Genomic DNA, 18047 nt, shown 5'->3' with positions numbered 1-18047 from the left:
CTTGACATTCTCACAAATCCTATCACCGTTTGAGCAAAACAGCTTCTTAGCTAAAGACAGATTTTATATCCCCAGATGGAGTTGGTGAAAGTAAGGCTATGTTCCTGCCAACCTAAGCTGTGGCAGGTTGTTCCTGCCAAATTAAGCTATGGAGGCAAACTTGCATCATAGCCACAAGCAAGCCCTGATGGTGAACCTTTCTGATGTCTTGTGCTGGATTTATTTTTAAAAAACAATGTGGCCCTTTGTTACTTGTGCCAACCCAAATCTCTGTCAGAGTTCCACTCAGCACTAGCAGCTGTTGTTGACTTAAAAAATGCTGTTGCGATCATGTCCCCTGCATTATTTTTTCTCTAGTATACTACCACCCTGAATGCAAGCCAACCCTCTAAAAGCACAGGAGAAGTGTCTGTCTACTTACACATGTATTCAAAATCCACACCGACAGCAACTGGAGTCACAGCCCCAGCCAGACTGGATATGCATACTATACCACAGCAATTTCCCTGTTTGTGTATCAGTGGGACTTGTTACATGTATTTGAAATCAAAGCCACATACTGAGAAATTCTACAGCAGAAGAATTGCATTTTTTCTCCAGCCTCCTGTGCTGTTTGTTCTTACCTGCTACCGAGTTGCAGTGCTTTACTTCTCTTGTGTTTCGGTTCTAGGAGTACCGTAGTTCTTGTTCTCCTGGTGTTCTGCATATGCTTCCTAGTGGCTTGTATTATGTACCTACATGTCACGCGAGTACAAGTAAGTGACTTAAAGTTTTATGAATATTCTCCCTTTTAGTGGTTTGTGCATTATTTGTCTTTTGGAATGCGAAGTCACCAGCATGTTTCATATATTCATAATCTGCAGTCTATGTGCTTTTCAAGTCCTTTGTTAAAGTAGTGCATGAGGCACTTCAAAACCAAAGATGATTTACCTGCAAGTAGACTAGTTGCAGCAGTGTAGCATACAGTGCCATTAATGCTATACTTCTTGTTCTTTTTCACTATGTCTTCCCTGAACACCTATCAGTAGCTACTAAATTGTTCCAGGCTTCAGATGAACTGCTGCTTTAAACTGTCTTTTTCTCTTTTCTGACTACAGAGCACGCTAGTTCTCCATTCCATTCTGACTGGTATATGGGTGTAAAGTCCTGCTAACTTCCCCTATGTTTTCTTTTTCTGCCAAAACAGCAGCTATTTTGATGGGAAAGCACAACGTTTTGCACACACAACCCCTGGCCTTTTCAAAACCTTTAGTAATGATTAATTCTCCTCCTTTACATTTTCACAACAATAATGATGCAGAAGGGCATTTAGTTGTAGGAGAAAACTATGTCTGTCAGATCAGAATAATTTATCTAAAGATTATTTTCTGATTAAAGAAATCTAAATTTAGTCTTTTCAGACAAATTTAGTCTTTTCAGACAAATATCAGGAGAAGACACCTACACAGTTAAACAGCTTTACCAATTAGCACAAAATAATTTTTAGTTAAGAAAAATGCCCTTTGGCAGGGTGAAAGTAATTGTTTTCCTGAAAACATAAGTATATTAGCAAAGTCTCTAGTACAGAGCTGATCTTCATTTATAAAATTAAACAATTATTTGGGAGTAATTTTGGTGTTCTCTTTTGTTTCATAAAGCCACAGTAGTATATTGTCTGATCTGCTGTTCTATGTAGGGACAGTAAAAACACAGATGATTGTGGGAAATTGCTCTGCTTAGTGACATTTCCCTGGGGCTAATGCAAACTTAGTTTGTTATAGCTGTTTCAGCAGTCAACAGAGTTTGAATTTATTCCAGGTTCCCCTAAAGATTCAGTACCTTGCAGGATCAAGTCCAGCATTAAAAAAATAAAGAAATATAAAACATCAGAATGTCACAGTTTGAAATTTTGTAGTGAAAATTTACCTTATATATTAAATAAAAGATAATGGAATCTGCTATGTATAATTAATATAGAATTATAATGTGGTCATTCCCCTTTTTTAATCAGTCTTCCAAAACTTGATTGCTATTTTTCACTGCACAAGTGCCTCAGCTTCTCCAATGCTTTAGCATCAAAAGCCTCACTCATCACTATAATGTTTTACTGTACAGCAACCTGCCATTTGTGGGATCTGACAGTATGTATTTCATTAATAAATATTCCACAAATAAAACAAAGAGAATGAATCCCAAAATGCTATGCTATCATAAAAAAGCAGGTGCAGTCTTAGAATGTCCAAAAGTCAGAAGTATAAATCTTAAAAAGTGTCAGTCAGAGTTTCAATTCAGACATGTTACTTATCTTACTTTTTAAAGTTTTGGGTTTTTTTTTTTCTGCTTTTACCCAATAGTTAACATGTCAACGTTTAGAACATATACATACCACACAGACAAAAAAATTTGGCTGTGCACTGTGTCAGGATATGTTGTCTTTGAATCTGCATTTTGCTTTGTCACCATTAACCATGCTGCATTATCTTTAAATTATGGGGATTTTCATTTTATCAGTAGATAACTTATATGGTTGCAAATTGAATTCATGGAATATATATTTCCTTCAAAAATTATAATTTTATATTTATATGGATTAAAAAATGCATGTTCCACCTCTTAGGTGCAAAAGATTTTGGTCTAATTTGGTGGAAAACTTCATGGGTAATCAGAGAATATCTGAGTGGTTGCATTCAAAGTATAGCAGTTAATGGTCATACTCTGCCTGGAAGCCACTAATAAGTAGGGTACCACAGGAGTTTATCCTGGAACCTGTCCTGTTAAACACTCCTCTGAGGGGAATCCAGACAAGTTGGAAGAATGGTCTAACAGTTTTATGCTCAGTTGTATTTAAGGGGATATATCTCAGGTATCCCAGATTACTTTACTGATGCTTACTAATAGTTAAACTGGTTTCTGGTGTAGCAAATAGACTCAGGTCAATAATAAATCTACTGTTGATATTACATTCGTTGTTCCCCCCCTACATTTTCATGGACTTAATCTTTACTGAAGCCAGAACATATTTGCAGATCACACGTGTTTTATTTTTTTCTGTAATTGCTGCATTCTCGTGTTTCACAGCCCAGAAGAATTTAGTTCATCTAAATTGTATCAAATTTTTAATTCATGGTCACACACACACAGGGGATATGTGAAAAGAAGGGGAGGAGTTTCAATACACATTTCTGTTGTGCCAGGGTCACAGAAGCTCCCCTCTATGGGTTCTTTGCTGCCTGGTGGATGCTATGCTTTTAATGTCGATGATACCCATGAAGTGAGCAGCTTTTCTTTAGGACTGGTGACTTTCATCAAAAAATTAGATGTTTCCTTGCTTCCTTTGATCTTAAGTTAAATCCAGTCTTGCCAAGTCTGAGTCTCCTCCTTTTAAGAAACACAGGATTATTCCTCCTTAAAATCTGATTGTTTTCTGGAGTTGATTCTTGCTCCTTGAAGTCACTGGAAAAAGTCATGTGGTCTGAAAGATGTATCATGGATCCAGTAGATAATAGATACCCCAAACATTCTGAATGCAAGAGGAAAGAAGGAAAGCAGCTTTCCCTGAAACCAAAGTAGATCAGTGTGGCTGGAACAAGCATGAGTATTAGAGCCTGACAGACTTATCCTTCCTCTCTCACCTTCATTCATTGGGTTAATATATGCAGCAAGTAATTCACACTTGACAGGGATGGAATCAGGAGAAAAATGGGTCTGAGCAAGAGATTCACAAGACTCCGTTCCACCAGACATTTTTGCTCTCTACTGCTCTTTCTGCTATGACAAATTCAATGTTTTTAAGGTGTCCTTATAATTAAAACTACTCTGACCTTTACTGTGACTTTTATAGCAGAGGACACAAATACCTCTCCAAAATTCTATGCTACCACAGTACATTCTCTTGGATTACTATTTGTAGCAGATAATTTGCAATGAAAAAGATGCTTTGAATATTTTCCCCATGGGAACAAAATCAAATGCCATCCTAATTTATTATTTGCAGTATGCGTGGACATAGTGAGAAATAATGTACAATAATAATAATAATAATTTCACATTTATTACCCACAAAAATGCAATTACCCTTAAAACACATATACACAATAATAACTGGATAATTGTTTCATAATTTTCAGTGCAGGCAAAATTGTTATATCCTTTATTCACTTTTTATAGATTACTGAAAAAGAACCCCACTTTAAAATATATTTTAAAATCCTATAACACTATAAATAATTTCTTTTCTTCCTTAGTGTTTTCCAGGGTGCCTGACAATACAAATACGTACCATTTTGTGTATTTTTATTGTGATCTTAATATACTCTGTGGCTCAAGGATGTGTGGTGAGTATTTAAACCAAGTATTGCCTTATTTAGCATTCTGTTTAAAGAACAACCTGGTCTAGATCCATTAAGCACATACCATGTTCTCATCTAGTAAATTCCTACTTTTTTATTATTCTACTTGCAGAGCACAGTGGTTTGGGTTTTTTTTCCAAAAAAGCCCTTTGTTATAATTAGAACTTTGTCTTCTTTGTCTTCCCTGAGTTAAGGTGTTGAATTAGGAATGGAAAATCTATTAGAAAATTCCATGGATGATACCTAATCACCACATAGAGAAGTTTTTCTATCAAAATTTAGCATCCCATAATCTGCTGATGTGATCGGAAAACTGTATTTAAATTTTCAATTTGCTTACTAGTTCAGTGGCTAATTTTTTGTGACAGATAATGCGTGGTGTCAAACAGCATTACTTATTTCTATGTGGCAAATTATAGAACATATTTCTGTGTAATAACAGGGGGATATTTTTAGTCCAGGCAGATCAGAATAGATAACAAGATATTAAAATATGGACAGCATTGCATAAAGATATGAGGTGTTTCACTGTACTACTAACATGATACATTCACCACTAATGTCTGAGAAGTTTCTCTTGTATGAAGTGAACTGTCTCCATACTTCTGGAAATTGAGCTTCTTTTATGGCAGATTAGCAGCTAGTTCTACTTGGTGGACTTGAATGTCAAATGAGATTTAAACTTCTGCCCAGGTATTTGGCATTTTGTTGCCTTGTCAAATTCCTAGCACTCAATTTCAGCATTTTGGCTGCTAATGCTAATGAATTAAACATGTTAGGATACCCAAAGGAAACAATCTACCCAAAAATAGCACACTAAACACAGTGGAAACACTGAGGAGGTATGTCTCAAATCATGCCTCTCTGCAGGATTTAGGCAATGTCTTCTGACCAATAGCAAGAAGGTGACTTCATGAGCAATTCGCAGTACTAACTGAGGTGACAAACCCCTTGTTTAGTGCATTCACTCCTCCCTGGATCTGCCCTGAGAACATCTACTAAACTGGGCTCTGTGAATTGAGTGGGCACAGAATCCCTTGTCTGCAAATTCCAGTGTCCTCAAAGGTACCCACAATTACTGATGTTCAGACATTTCTGGGAATTCCTGAATATCAACTGTATGACTAATTATAGTGATTCAGCCCCAAACAGTGGCTGAGCACCACACCCTGTTCCCTCACTCCCATAGGAGAAACTGACAGAGCCTCCCTGGGTTGGGATAAGAACAGTTTACTAATAAAATCAGTATGAAAGGGGAACAATAACAGCCCATGGCAAAATTCACTCACAGCCAGTGATAATGCAGAGTACCTCAGTGACCAGACTATAACTTGTAACAAGTACTGCACACCAGAAGGACCAACCCAAAGCCCCTGAAGCACTGAGACTGCCCTGGAGGCACCTAGGACTGCCCTTCCCCCTTTTATAAGGCAGTGATGTCAGGTGGTGTGGAACACAGCCAGGGCTAACTTATATCAAATGTGATGACTCCTTGGGGAAGTTAATTCTGGCCTGACCAGAACCAGGATATTATCCACCACTTTTTCCACACCATCTACATTGTGATCAGATCTTACATTTTCAGCTAATTTTGGAGGTTCATAACATATCATTTATCTATTATTTATACCATCTGCCATGGAGGTTGTGTTATACACCAACAATTTCGTGACTGTCCTCATCTAACATTAAATCCCCTTGGGATACACTTAGTGATTCTTTTGCATCACTCACCAAGTGCACCCAGGTCCCTGAGCAAAAGCAGTCCCACAAATGGGATTGCCTTTGCCTGAAGCAGGGATAACCCACACTGTCTTCCCCAACAGATTTTTCATGTGCACTGCAGGGACTTTATCCCCTTCATCAGTCCATGGGAGTTTTGATTGGGCAGGACCAGCTCCTAGAGTTAACTAACCAGGTGGCCTTGGCTAGATGCATATCCCATTTTTTTAGGATTCCACCACCCATTGCTTTTAGCGTAGTTTTTAACAGTCCATTATAGTTCTCAGTTTTCCTGGACTGTGGTGCATGGTAGGGTATATGATATAACCATTCAATGCCATGTTCTTTGGCCAAGGTGTCTATGAGATTATTCTGGAAATGGGTCCCATTGTCCGACTCGATTCTTTCTTATTGAGTGCCCTGTCACCACAGGACTTGCTTCTCAAGACCCAGGCCTCCCCAAATTTATATTTCAGCCATCATCCTCCATACCACAAAGGACATACTGCTTGGATTGCTTGATCAAGGCATGTGTTTCACATTTATGGATGGCCTGCAAGATAGTGTCCATCCACCCCTCCATCACAAGCCCATCTGTATATCTCCTTTGATAGCCTGAGTGTCATGGGCCCAGCAAGCTATAAGTAATTCGCCCTTACATTGCCAGTCGAGGTCTGCTTGAGGCACTTCAATCTTAGCAGTCTGATCGACCTGTTGTTCTTATGTTCTTCAGTGCCTTGGCTCTTGGGTATGTGGATATCTACATGATGTACTTTTACAGTTACATTCTCTAACTGGGCAGAAATATCTTGCCACAATGGAGCAGCCCAAATGGGTTTGCCTCTGCTCTGCCAATTGCTTTGTTCTCATTGCTGCAATCACCCTCACAGGGCATTGACCACCATCCAGGAGTCAGTATAGAGGTACAGTTTCAGCCAGTTTCCATGTTTGGCAATGTTTAAAGCTTTTACCTCTGTAAACTGTCTGGATTTGCCTTCTTCAGCAGCTTCTGCAATGCATCTGGTAGGACTCCATAGAGCAGCCCTCCAACCTCCGATGTTTACCAACAATGCGAGAGCACCCATCAGTGAACAGGGCATATTCTTTCTCATTTTCTGGCAGTTCACTATACAGTGGGGACTATTCAGCACCCATCACATCCTCCTCTGGTGACATTCCAAAATCTTTGTCTTCTGGCAAGTCTCTGATCACTTCCAGGATTCCTGGGTGATTGTGGTTTCCTATTCAAGCCTGCCGCATGATAAATGCAACCCACTTGCTCCACGTCGCATCAGTGTAGAAGTGTAGTGTAGAAGGGGCCTTCCCTTTGAACATCCAGCTCCGCACTGATACACAGCCCTAACAACATAAGGATATATATATGGGATTCTTAATATGCACATAAGCACAATTGCATAGAGATGTACAGAGTCTCCAGGCTAGCTAGCATCTTAGCAAGTGCTGCGTATCTGACTTCGATACTGAGCTTAATTTTATGACACCCAGAACCTGTGTGGATTAGCCCCCATAGATCTGATACTTACTTTGATCAGATGAAACAAGTAACATAGCTGCCACTTCAAGACAGTGAAAATGAGAAACAGACATAGTAAGTCCATATTGAACATTGGTGGAAGTAGGCAGATTCAGAAGTTCTGGCCTCCAGCAAGGCAGTGGTCATTGAGTTAAAACTTTACAAGCAACAAGTCACAAATATAATATTCTCCTTATTGAAGCAAAAATTGCCTGTAACCATTGATATGCCTAGAAGAAATGTTTCATCCGTAGAAATTAGTAGTTCCTGCAAAGTAAAACCTCTTGAATTTTCAGCTAGCAGAGGAACTAGGTGTTGAGGTTTCACTCTTAGTTGTAGAGTGTATGGTGTTTTCCTGGATGGATTGCACCTCATTTATGAACTCTTCATGCATACCTGTGTTTTCAGATGAGTTTAGTACGAACAGCATTTTTAAAGATATTGTACAAAATCACATTAAATCAACTTTGCACTTCACTCTCATCTCATTTCCTAGTGTTAGCCATTAGGAAATACTATGAGTTTAACTTATATTTCATTTATTATAACTCTTCTTTTTAAATGAAAAATATATTACTTAATGACCTTTCAGGTTGTCAGTTATTTTACAGCATGCTATAAAATTTCATTAGTGATGGTTAGGATGAAATAAAAAGGTCTCATTGCACACTTCAGAGGAGAAACTTAAGTACAGAGCAGGCTATATGTGGCAGTGCCTGGTAAAATCAGTTTCACACTATCATCCCACTCTCCCCATTTATGCTAACTCTTATACTTTCACTTTGTAAGTGGTGAAGTTTGGAGTTCAATTATAAATTCCTCCCTTCCTCGGGTAACAGCTCTGAGATATGTGAATGACATTGCCTTTGGAAGAAGCAGGTTAAACTTCATCAAATTTCCCATAGGAAACGGACTAAAACATTTCTTTCCTTTCAGTCTAGGGAGAAAATCGAACTCCTTGGACAACTGAAATGGCAGGGATAATTAAGATGGGGACTTGTATTTGAATCATACATGATAGCAGAAATATCGCAGAGGTGGAAAAAATATTACTCATGTTTAGCTTACCAGTCAAAGATCAAAATATGTTTCATTTTATATTTGTTTAATTGAAAATGATACAAATTAGTCTATAAAACAAAGACATTTTTTGCTGTGCTCTGTGCAAGGACCTTTCTCACCTAGATGGCCACATAAAATGTTTACTGAAGTTTCTTATGTTATCAGGAATATGTTGGTTTGAGAACCTCTGGGTTTTGAGCACTGAGTGTGAAGCCCGTATCTTAGTTGGTTGGCTTACTGGGTCCTAATTAACAAAGAGTGATTCCCACCTAAAATTGGGAAAAGTGTTACAGGAAAAAGAGAGAGATTTTATTAGAGCAGTGAGCTGTATGGAAGCTCCATGGCCATATTTTCCCAAAGTACAGTCAGTCCCCATAACAACCACATTTCTGGTTATTTTGTATTTAACTTTCTCCCCTTTTCATCTTTTCTAGGTTGGCTGTATGCCATGGGTTTGGAATACCAATTCTAGCAGTTCAATAGTCATCATTTCTCCTGGTGGAACAAATAAAACAATGAGTGAACTTCCATGTGACACAGCCCACTATGCTTTCCTTTCCTGTGTAGTGGGGACTCTGACCTTGGCAATATTTCTACGTGTATCTTCCTTGCCAAAAATGATTCTCCTGCTTTTTGTTACAATTTTTTACATAGCTATTCTGGAACTCAGTGGTTACAGAAAAGCAGTGGGGTAGGTATCTTGTAAAGTTAAAGCAATGGGTACTTTTGTACAGATAGTCACAACACTGGTTACTCAAATGAGAACTATTATCTAGCATTCAGGGCTTCTTCGGGTTACATACTCAGCAGACTATAAGAAATACTTAAGCCATCCTCTCCTCAGCAATCATAGTATCTACTAATAGCCATCAACAGAAAATCAGATTCTGGGAGGTAGCAACTTTTGCTCTCTTATTCTGTAGTTTTATGCTGATATACCTCAACTTAACACACTGAAGTCTAATTATACTATGAAATAGAAAAACACTGTTAAAAATGTCACTTCATAGTTCAGCAGTCTTCACCAATTTCAATTTCATTTGAGCTTTAGAGTGGTTTTATATTTTCTAATTAAAAGCATGCACACACATTACAGTAATGTATAGCATTATAAAGTCCTCAAGAAGTTGAATGTTGGTGTGATGCAGTATTCACATTTACAGTCACCTATCTCCCTGCCTACATGAGCCAGCGATTAGGGGGTACCCACATGTTCTAAACTAAAGATGTGATTTTAAAAATATGCAGTATTAGGTATTAGAAAACCTGTAGTAATGCATTTATTTCCCTTTTATTTTTAAGGGGCGGCTCCTTTTATATGCGTGGCTATGAACCAATACTAGCCATTTTACTATTTTCTTGCGCTTTGGCACTGCATTCCAGACAGGTGGACTTGAAGCTGCGACTGGACTACCTCTGGGCTGTGCAGGCAAGTCATAGAACTTCTCTTTTCTCATATTCATCCACATAAAATTGGCTTGCAGATATTTTCAGAACTAATTAGCTGGGCTAAAACTCTTCCAAAATTTTTCATGTCTTTGGGGTTTACAGCAAAAAATTATGATAGCTTTCTTTCCATAGATTTATAAAATTTATTTGCTCTGGAGAAGTGATTTTTTTATTTACGTATTTGTAATTGTTCTATAAGAGTGCCTCATCAATGAAGCTATATATATATCTCTAAGGGGTATTATGGATAGGGAGAATTTCCAGCATGGGTAATTGACTATTGGCAATATAAACTTGAGGTAAAGAAATTAAGTACATGAAGTTTTTTCATCTTACAATGCAAAAAGTGGTGAAAGTAAGTTGATGTTTAGGTCAAGAAAAGAAGCAAATAAAACTGATAAGCAGCAATACTTATACCCATATCATGCAATGAGACTATGGAACTCTTTCCCAAAGAAAGAACAGAAGTTTATGTAGATACCAGGTGCGTGGACCTTTTTTTTGGCAATATATTTCCTAACTATCATATTCACAGAAAAACCTGTAGAAGTTATATTGGCCACAAGCAGGAGCATCAGGGAACGTCTACCTCCTGTCATACTTTTCAACAGCCCTACTCCCACCTCCAAAGTGTTTCACAGTACACCCTAAGGGAAGAAGAAAGTTGAAGAAGATGTGAGTTTGTTTTGGTGGAATTTGGAAGCTGCTTTAATGATAAATCTTGCATTCTTATGCTCCTGTAGTTCACAAAGGTTCTCACCTACAACACCTGTTAACTGTGTTGTTAAGAGTACTGTATAAATCATCACAGTGCTTGTTTTTACATGTAAGACCAAGACCGGAATACATGGGTTAAACACATCCCTGGCTCTGTTGTGTTACCTAGAATGGAGAAATTGGGAACGACTTAGTTCTATTATCTTCTACTATTAAAGATTTTCAACCTCACAGTTAAGCTCTGCTGGCTTTTATTTGTCCTGATGTCCAAGACCATGTCCATCTCCTTTATGATTTAAGTTTATCTTGTTCTATAGTTTCTGTGGACTCTGTGCTGTTTAACTGTGTCAACAGCACGTGATTACTTAATTTAGTTTTTGTCCTATGACCTCCAATATTGATAGATGTTGAGCCTCAGAAGTTTGTTTTGGACAAACTGATAGTAGTTTCCTCTTGCTGTGGTGCCAAATATAGTTTCAGGTGGAAAAAAAATCCTCTGAAACATAGCACAGGACTAGCTGTATAGTGGTTATCCTTATATAGGTTGGCACATGATGGAAGTATGCAAGTGACACATGACACATGAGATACTCTATCACATTCCTAGACACGAAATTGAGTAGCGAACAGGAAGAGACTGTTTTGCTGTCCTGTGGCTTTTCAACATATCAAGAATGAGTTCTGACATCTTAAATGCTTTTCAGCATTTCTGTTGCTCTGAATTGCATGGTGAATTATGCAGCCTTTGGGAATGTACAGCTTAAATATTCTTAGCTTTAACTTTGCTTTTAATTAGCAATTAGTTTTAAAATTCAAGTACTGGAAACTAATAGGATGTTTGCCTCCTGAAAGACCAGAACTGGACAATAGTAAAAGAAGAAAAGTTTTTTCCTTTTTTTTTTGAGGTCAGGTGTTACAGAAATACCTAGTCATCTACCACTATTGTTAAAACAAATGTGCACTTATTCCAAAGGACAATAGGGGAGTGAAGATATATGGATGCCTTTCAAATGTCAGTAATGTCCAGCATCTTCAGGTACCTATCAAAAAGTGCTGTTCATCTGAGAAGTTCAAATGGCATTTTCAGGTCTTTTCAATTGAAAATCAGGTACTTATTTGGTACCATCTTGTCTGTGAGATTTCCATGTTAATAAACAGAAAGAAAAAACAATCAGTGTAGGTAGGAAATTCAGAAATTAGAGATCAACATAACTACCATTCTTTGAAATCTGTATGTTGGGTGGATGTTTGGCCTCTGATGGTCAGGTCATATACCTTTGTTGTTCTTGATTCCACATGGAAGATCTTCCCTGTGCAGGAAATGGTAGTGGATAACACGTTGAAAAGAATGTTGTCCTCATTTCCTCTCTGTGTATTGACTGTAAATGATATTTACTACAAGGACTAATTAGCATAACATGCAGAAGTACCATTGTGATGGAAGTTACAGAAGTGTTTACCTATTCAAATGGATAAGTTTAAAAAAAACCCCACATTACCTTTGTACTTACTGGTTTCTTTGGCTTAAGAAAAATCTGAGTATTAAAAACGTTCTGGGAAGAAGGTTGGAAATACCTATATAATAAAATGCCTTTGAAGAGTTAGCAAATGCCAAGCTACTAGTAGTTTCATATTCTTTAAGAGGAAACAAGGGTAAAAGCAACTGTCCTGACTGACAGCTTTCTCTAGCTGCTGGAGGACTGCAGGAGCTCTCTATATGATGAATCAGTATTCTTGGGCATGTTTCTCTACAGCCATGGTACTAGTAACCATTGAATCAAGTTGTCTTAATTGGGTTACATTCTTGGTAGCATCAATTTTAGAAATGCTGTTGATGGGGTGCACAGAGATAGTAGAGATTTTCTTGTTTTTAAGAACCATACTGGTTCTTTGTGCAAACACTGAGTTGCATGAACCACCACTAGACCGGGAGGCTCACATCTCCCAGAAGCCAGCCGCTGCTGTGTGAAGGACATGTCAACATGGTACAACATGTATTTTTAGGAAGCTTCGCAATTACTGGCTTACAACTGGGATAATTTCAGACTTGAGGCAATTCAGGAAACTGTAAGCACTGTGTACTTCTAGTAAGGTTCATTGTGGGGCTAAGCCTGTAAAAATGTTCTCAGATGAATAAAAACATTTGTGGCATAAGCTGCAATAAAGAGGATTAAATAGATATTTTCATTTACTTCATCAAGAACAACAGTCTAGTACTCATGAAATGATATTTTGAACACTTAAAGTGTCCTTCATTTAATACCATTATTAATAAGAATATATAGATAGATGCTTAGTGATCTATACTAATGTCTGAAGAAACCCATTTCTATAGCTTTCATCTGCCACAAGAGGAAGTAAATGTGTTCTGAAGAAAAGATTCCAAACAACAAAAACTGATATGGAAAAATTATAGTTTCAAGAAAATTTTATCTAATTTTCATGCATCTAGGCAATGTAGCCAAAACAGAGATAAACCAGCATATTTAATGTACATTGTGTGGAAAAATATTTTTTTCTGATTGATGATAAGTTGTTAAAACATTTATATTTGTATTTATTTTTCATGCATAGTATAGCGTTATAAATTCTTGTTGGCTTGGTGGGTTTTTTTTCTGGTCCAAATTTAAACTTTCTGACTATCACACTATTTCCAGAAAAAAAATTCTGGTTTTTTGGTTTGGTTTTTTTTAACAGGCAGTGTGAGGGGAATTTTGTTTCCTACATAATGTTTTTCAGTAACTCTGTGTGGCTCATATGACAATAACTGAATAGCAAGTATAGGAGAATTTACATATTTGTGAAAATCACTTTTTCTTATGCAAATTATTCAACAAAGCTGGGGGCAAAATGGACAAATAAATATAAGCAATACATTTATGAAGAAGCTAAAACTGCCCAAAAAAGGGAGTTGCTCACTCACCCAGAGTATGTAAGGGAGGAAAATTAAAATAATACAATAACATAAATGATTGTTTTATTCTTTATGGAATGCTAGAATATCATTCTCCTGTCTTCTCTAATCCGTGATACTTGTAAGAAACAGGTATTTTACAGTTGTTAGGCATGATTTGGCAGGTGTTCTTTCATGTCCTCTTAAAAATCTGGCCCTATAGAAGCAGTATGATGGGTTTCTTTCTTGAGGTTTTAGTGCCACCTTCCGGTACAAAAATGATGTTTCTTTGCCTGGCTTCTTTTTAGCTGTTATCTTTTATCTGTTATCTTTTTTTTTTCATGTGATTAACTCTTCAGCCAGCGACATGGCTATAGCATTTTTATGCTTATTAAACAGTCACCTGATATCTCAGGTGATACAACAGTGCCATCCACTTCCTGAACAGAGGATGTGTAGCCAGTTATCGGTGATGGTAGAAACTATGGGCTGCTGTCTAACTACTGATGATAACTACTGATGATAACTACTGCTGTTAATTACACTGATGTCAAAAGCCATAGAACCAAAGAACTTTTTTAATTTTGTCACCAGGTCTGAAACAAAAACAAAGCCTGCTTTTAAATCTTGTAGCTTTGCAAATACAGTCTGCAAAATGACTTAGCTGCCATGAATACCAAACATGTATAAGCAAAAAAGCAGCATGTGAAAAATGATGCTGCTCATACCTATGTATTTTCTTTCTTGTTTACTTTCACAATAAGAAGTTGGGTTTTGATCCAGAAGCGACTGCATAAAAATCATACTCACAGGTTTCCTTAATTAACCAATAGGAATACGGGCAAACAGATGAAATTTAGATTCTGTTTAGCTGCCTGAATAATATTTCCACCAGGAATGTAAATACCTATGCTATTTTAATCTTATTTCTCCAACCCCAAGTAACCTCCCTTCACAGTGTCTGTATTGACTGGGAAACGGTGATGCCTACACATACTTTTATCACAGCTGCTCAATGAGTAGTTTTCCTGAGTCACAAGGAGAAAAAACAGCTCTCATTGCATTCCCATGAAGGGCAGAAAGCAGGAAGCTGGGAAAACGTCTAGAAAATATCAATAATCAGTTTACTTCCCTCCTCTTATTGCCATGTGATGGGATACTTTTAGTGTCCTCGCTGCTAAGCACAATCAGTCTTTTATTACCTCACCTTCACTCTGCATTTTGCTTAGCAAGAGACAAAAGATCTTTCCTTTTTCACCAGGCAACTCCCAAGGAATGACATATATGAGAGCTGTCTTAGGCAGCGCAGGGCAAAAGTATGGATACTCAAGCTCTATGCAGTAGTAGCAGAGAAGATACACTTCAGTTCATACTCCTAGCAGATCACTTTAATAAAGGCAGGATGTTAGATATTTGCATGTGTGGATGCTATAAGTACAGTCAGTCCATGTTTGGTCTAAACTGTTACGCATGACTAAGTAGCTCAGAAGGAGTCCTATGCTAATTCCACAAATGTTCTGCTTCTGGGTCTGGCAGAGCTAACACAGCTTATTCTTCATGTTACCCCACACAGGCATTGCCAGTGCAAATTCTCTCTGAACCGCAGGGTGCACTCCTCTCTCCTTGTTGGCTAGGAAATCTCTGACCTGAAATAGGCCAGGGCACAAAAAGCACTTGACCTACATTCCCCTTGTTCTCCTGTTTGCATAATTTGCCTCTGTTTAGGCTTTGCTACCATTCCCCCCCACGGTATTATTTCAGGGCCTTCCATGACTTTAGTACCTTTCATCTGATTTCTGGCAACTGAAACTTCTCAGAGTTAAAATTGCAGTTAACGGTTTTACATCTGAAGACAGGAAGAGATACTTGCTAGGTGTGTTGGAAATGTAGCATGCTACCATGTTTCTTAGTAATCACAGCATGACTAGGTGGGAAAAGACATTTGAGGTCATTGAGTCCAACCATAGACATCCTCTACTAAACAATATCCATAAACACCTCATCTACCCATCTTTTAAATACATCCAGGGTTGGTGACTGAACCCCCTCCCTGGGCAGCCTGTTCCAATGCCCGACTACGCTTTCAGTGAAGATTTTTTTTCCTTATATCTAATCTAAACCTGCCAAGTCACCAAGGATGCCTTTCCCTGCTCTTAGAGCTTTTTTTGCCATCCCTTAAGTCACGACTTTAGTGGTTTGGTTTAAGCTATTAGCTGTTCATTCAAAAGCTCAGTCCTCAGCTTTTTAGTTCAGCAACATGACCAAGGTCACAAAGATCTGCTTCAGTGTTGGCAGCATTGTCTTTGTGCTGTGGCTTGCTCTGAAACCTTTATTGTGAATCATACACTATGATAGGAAACACTACAACACTACGTATTGCTAAAGAACATTGTGAGTGTCATCCAAAAGGAACGCTTTGGTCTATGACTGGGCAAGGAATCTGATCTCAAATATCTAGATCAGAGATGAGCAGCAGATGCCAGTGATTGAACTACAACTCTACCCAGGGAGTACATCAGGTTGATTACTTACCTACCACTGCATGATTACTTTGACTTCTCCAGAAATCTCTATGATCTGACCCAAAGGTGTATTTTTCTTTAGGCAGCTATTCTGCCTTATATTGTATTGGGAGCTTAACTGAGAAACTTAATAATTTCTAGGAAGAAAGAAGCTTTTTATTTTTACTATTAGAATGTTTAAATTCCATCCGTCAGGCTAAATGGGAGAGGTCATTACACATGTTCATAGACAGCAATAAGTCAGACAGTTACAGCACCAAAATAGGGCAAGTATATTTTAAGGAAACAGCATATGAAATTTAAACAGCAAACAAAAGTGTCAGGAAACATCTCACAAATACATTCTTGCTTAGAATAAAAATTTGGGCTATATTTCTTGCAGATCTTAACTGCTGTGTATTGCTTACTGATATTTCACCTCTGAAATAAATTCTGATTTCTATTACATAAATTAGAGGAAGAGATGAGAATTTATTTCAAAAGTTAATGATCTCTGAAGAAGCTATGTTTATAAAACCAATACTGTTTCACCGTTCTTTCTACTTGTAAAAAATTTAAGAATACAGAAGTTAACTGCAAGGCAAAGCAGAATGTGTGATTTCAATAAAAAGGGCATTTCCTAATTTTTGTTAGGAAAGCAAAAATTTTCTTCCAGAAAAAAACCCAACCAACACATGAAAAGAATATTGCAAGACTATACAAAGAGAAGAGGTGGCTAGTTTTTTTCCTACTGAGACAGGAGTAGATAGTGAAAAAAAGTATGTGGATTTTGTAATAGATCAGGATAGCAAATTCTACATACAAAGGAACACCAACAATGATTAGAGCACATTCTTTGGTGGTTTATGTGATTGTAGTTTCTCAACAACACCTGAGAATTTGGCCTTCCAGTCTTCAGCTGACTGTAACCAGATAAAACCATATTGGGATCATGGCAGAAAATCTTAATTACGCTTCAGTGAATGTGGTTGAAGAGCAAAGAATAAGCTGAGGTCTCTATGAAATGATACGATACTGATCAAATATTTTCTAATTGAAATCAGAATGTGGGGTTCTAACAAGAAAGAGCAAATTCCAGACAACTAATTTTTCTAGGCTGGAATTTGAAAACCCAGGAGTCCCAAATGAGTTCTGGGACCTAGATACTAAGTATTTTTCCAATAAGGGGTGTAATTTTTAGAATTGTGTCCTAATTTTTAATTCCTCCTAACTCCTGTGAGTGAAGTCACCTATAATATGATACTTGTATCTTGGGTTAATGACCTCAGCTGTTTTAACTCCTAGGCACTCCATCTGAATGCTATCTTTCACGTAAATGATAAAATGATAAAATTGCTGTTGCACACAACAACAGAACTGTGTTTTGTGTGCAGGAACTGTCTTATGTTTTCATGACAAATAACAGAGTAATTGAGAACACCTCTAAAAATGGTAATTATTTTTACATATGTGTATATATGCATTTTAATAATTCTTAAGTATGTTCAATTTAAAAACCTTTTTCCCTGGTGGTTATTGTATTACCAGGTTTGTTTCAATTTTACTACAAAATATAGTAGGTTTGCTTTAAACACTGGTGATTTTCCAGGCTTATCATTTTGAAAAGGTGAATCAAACACTGCTGTCACTGTCTCTGCCTACCTGGGAAAGAAATTGGCCTGCAAGGCCAATGTGACTTACGTGGCATTATCCTAGATTTTTATTTTGTAGAAATATCAAGAACCTAAAAGAACCGAAAACCACTGAAGACACCAATACACTTAGCTTATCAAGCCATGAAAATAGCCATCAGCCCAGTGACTTTACTTGAACTACTAAAG

The 18047-nt window shown here is 37.5% G+C and overlaps 1 protein-coding gene across 1 annotated transcript in view; it reads left to right on the top strand.

Moving 5' to 3' along the window:
* Positions 1–18047, top strand: part of ADCY1 (adenylate cyclase 1) — a gene marked incomplete at both ends in the record, with an annotated part of 157130 nt that overhangs the window by 129909 nt on the left and 9174 nt on the right. The window contains 4 exons of the mRNA XM_084279872.1: positions 671–755; positions 4224–4313; positions 9081–9337; positions 9949–10079. Of these exons, the coding sequence (XP_084135998.1) occupies positions 671–755; positions 4224–4313; positions 9081–9337; positions 9949–10079 (563 nt within the window). The remainder of the gene's footprint in view (positions 1–670; positions 756–4223; positions 4314–9080; positions 9338–9948; positions 10080–18047) is intronic.

Source organism: Gallinula chloropus (assembly GCF_964237585.1).
Source record: "Gallinula chloropus genome assembly, chromosome: 2".
Lineage (NCBI taxonomy): Eukaryota > Metazoa > Chordata > Aves > Gruiformes > Rallidae > Gallinula > Gallinula chloropus.
Note: the sequence above shows the minus strand (reverse complement) of the source record. Positions and strands in the feature narration are given on the sequence as shown.